At 44.0% G+C, this 570-nt stretch overlaps 1 protein-coding gene across 1 annotated transcript in view; it reads left to right on the top strand.

The window, feature by feature from the left end:
• Positions 1–37: 37 nt before the first annotated feature.
• LOC114891080 (tripartite motif-containing protein 77-like) overlaps positions 38–570 on the top strand; it is a gene marked incomplete at its 3' end in the record, with an annotated part of 1,389 nt that continues 856 nt past the window's right edge. The window contains 1 exon segment of the mRNA XM_029215140.1: positions 38–448. Within this exon segment, the coding sequence (XP_029070973.1) occupies positions 38–448 (411 nt within the window).

Here is a 570-nt window from a genome sequence, read left to right as displayed (position 1 = left end):
GGTAAAGAATGTCCTTTCCTTTTATTTTCTCAGAAACATGGAATCTGCTTTCACGCAGTGTTTCCCCAGTGAGTTCATCTGCTCCATCTGCAAGGACAATTTCACAGACCCTGTCACCATTAGCTGTGGGCACAGATTTTGTACTCCTTGCCTCTGTCTCTTGTGGGAAGATGTCCAAACAGCTCCTTGCTGTCCTGTGTGCAAGGCAGTATCTCCGAAAGTGGACTACAAAAGCACTATTTTTGCTAAGGAACATGTTCTTCCTACCAGAGGATCAGTTGTCTGCCAGTTACCTAGCTCTGCCAAGCAGATGTGTAGCATACACCAAGTGATAAAGCTCTACTTCTGTCAAACTGACAAGAGCCTGCTGTGTTTGTTCTGCTCTCATTCCCCAGAGCATGCCACGCATGAACACTATCCAGTAAAGCAGGTTGCAGAGCGCTACAGGGTAAGTGATATCTCTGAATGCCTTTGAAATGTGGACGACCCTGTATCTGATAGGCAATGAGGCAAATACATTGATTGTTATTATTATTTTATGTAGGAAACAAATCGAATTTCTGAACACCA

The sequence above is a fragment of the Monodon monoceros genome, unplaced genomic scaffold (assembly GCF_005190385.1).
Source record: "Monodon monoceros isolate NGI ecotype Baffin Bay Population unplaced genomic scaffold, NGI_Narwhal_1 Contig7025_ctg1, whole genome shotgun sequence".
Classification (NCBI taxonomy): domain Eukaryota; kingdom Metazoa; phylum Chordata; class Mammalia; order Artiodactyla; family Monodontidae; genus Monodon; species Monodon monoceros.
This window is presented reverse-complemented; position numbering and strand designations above follow the sequence as displayed.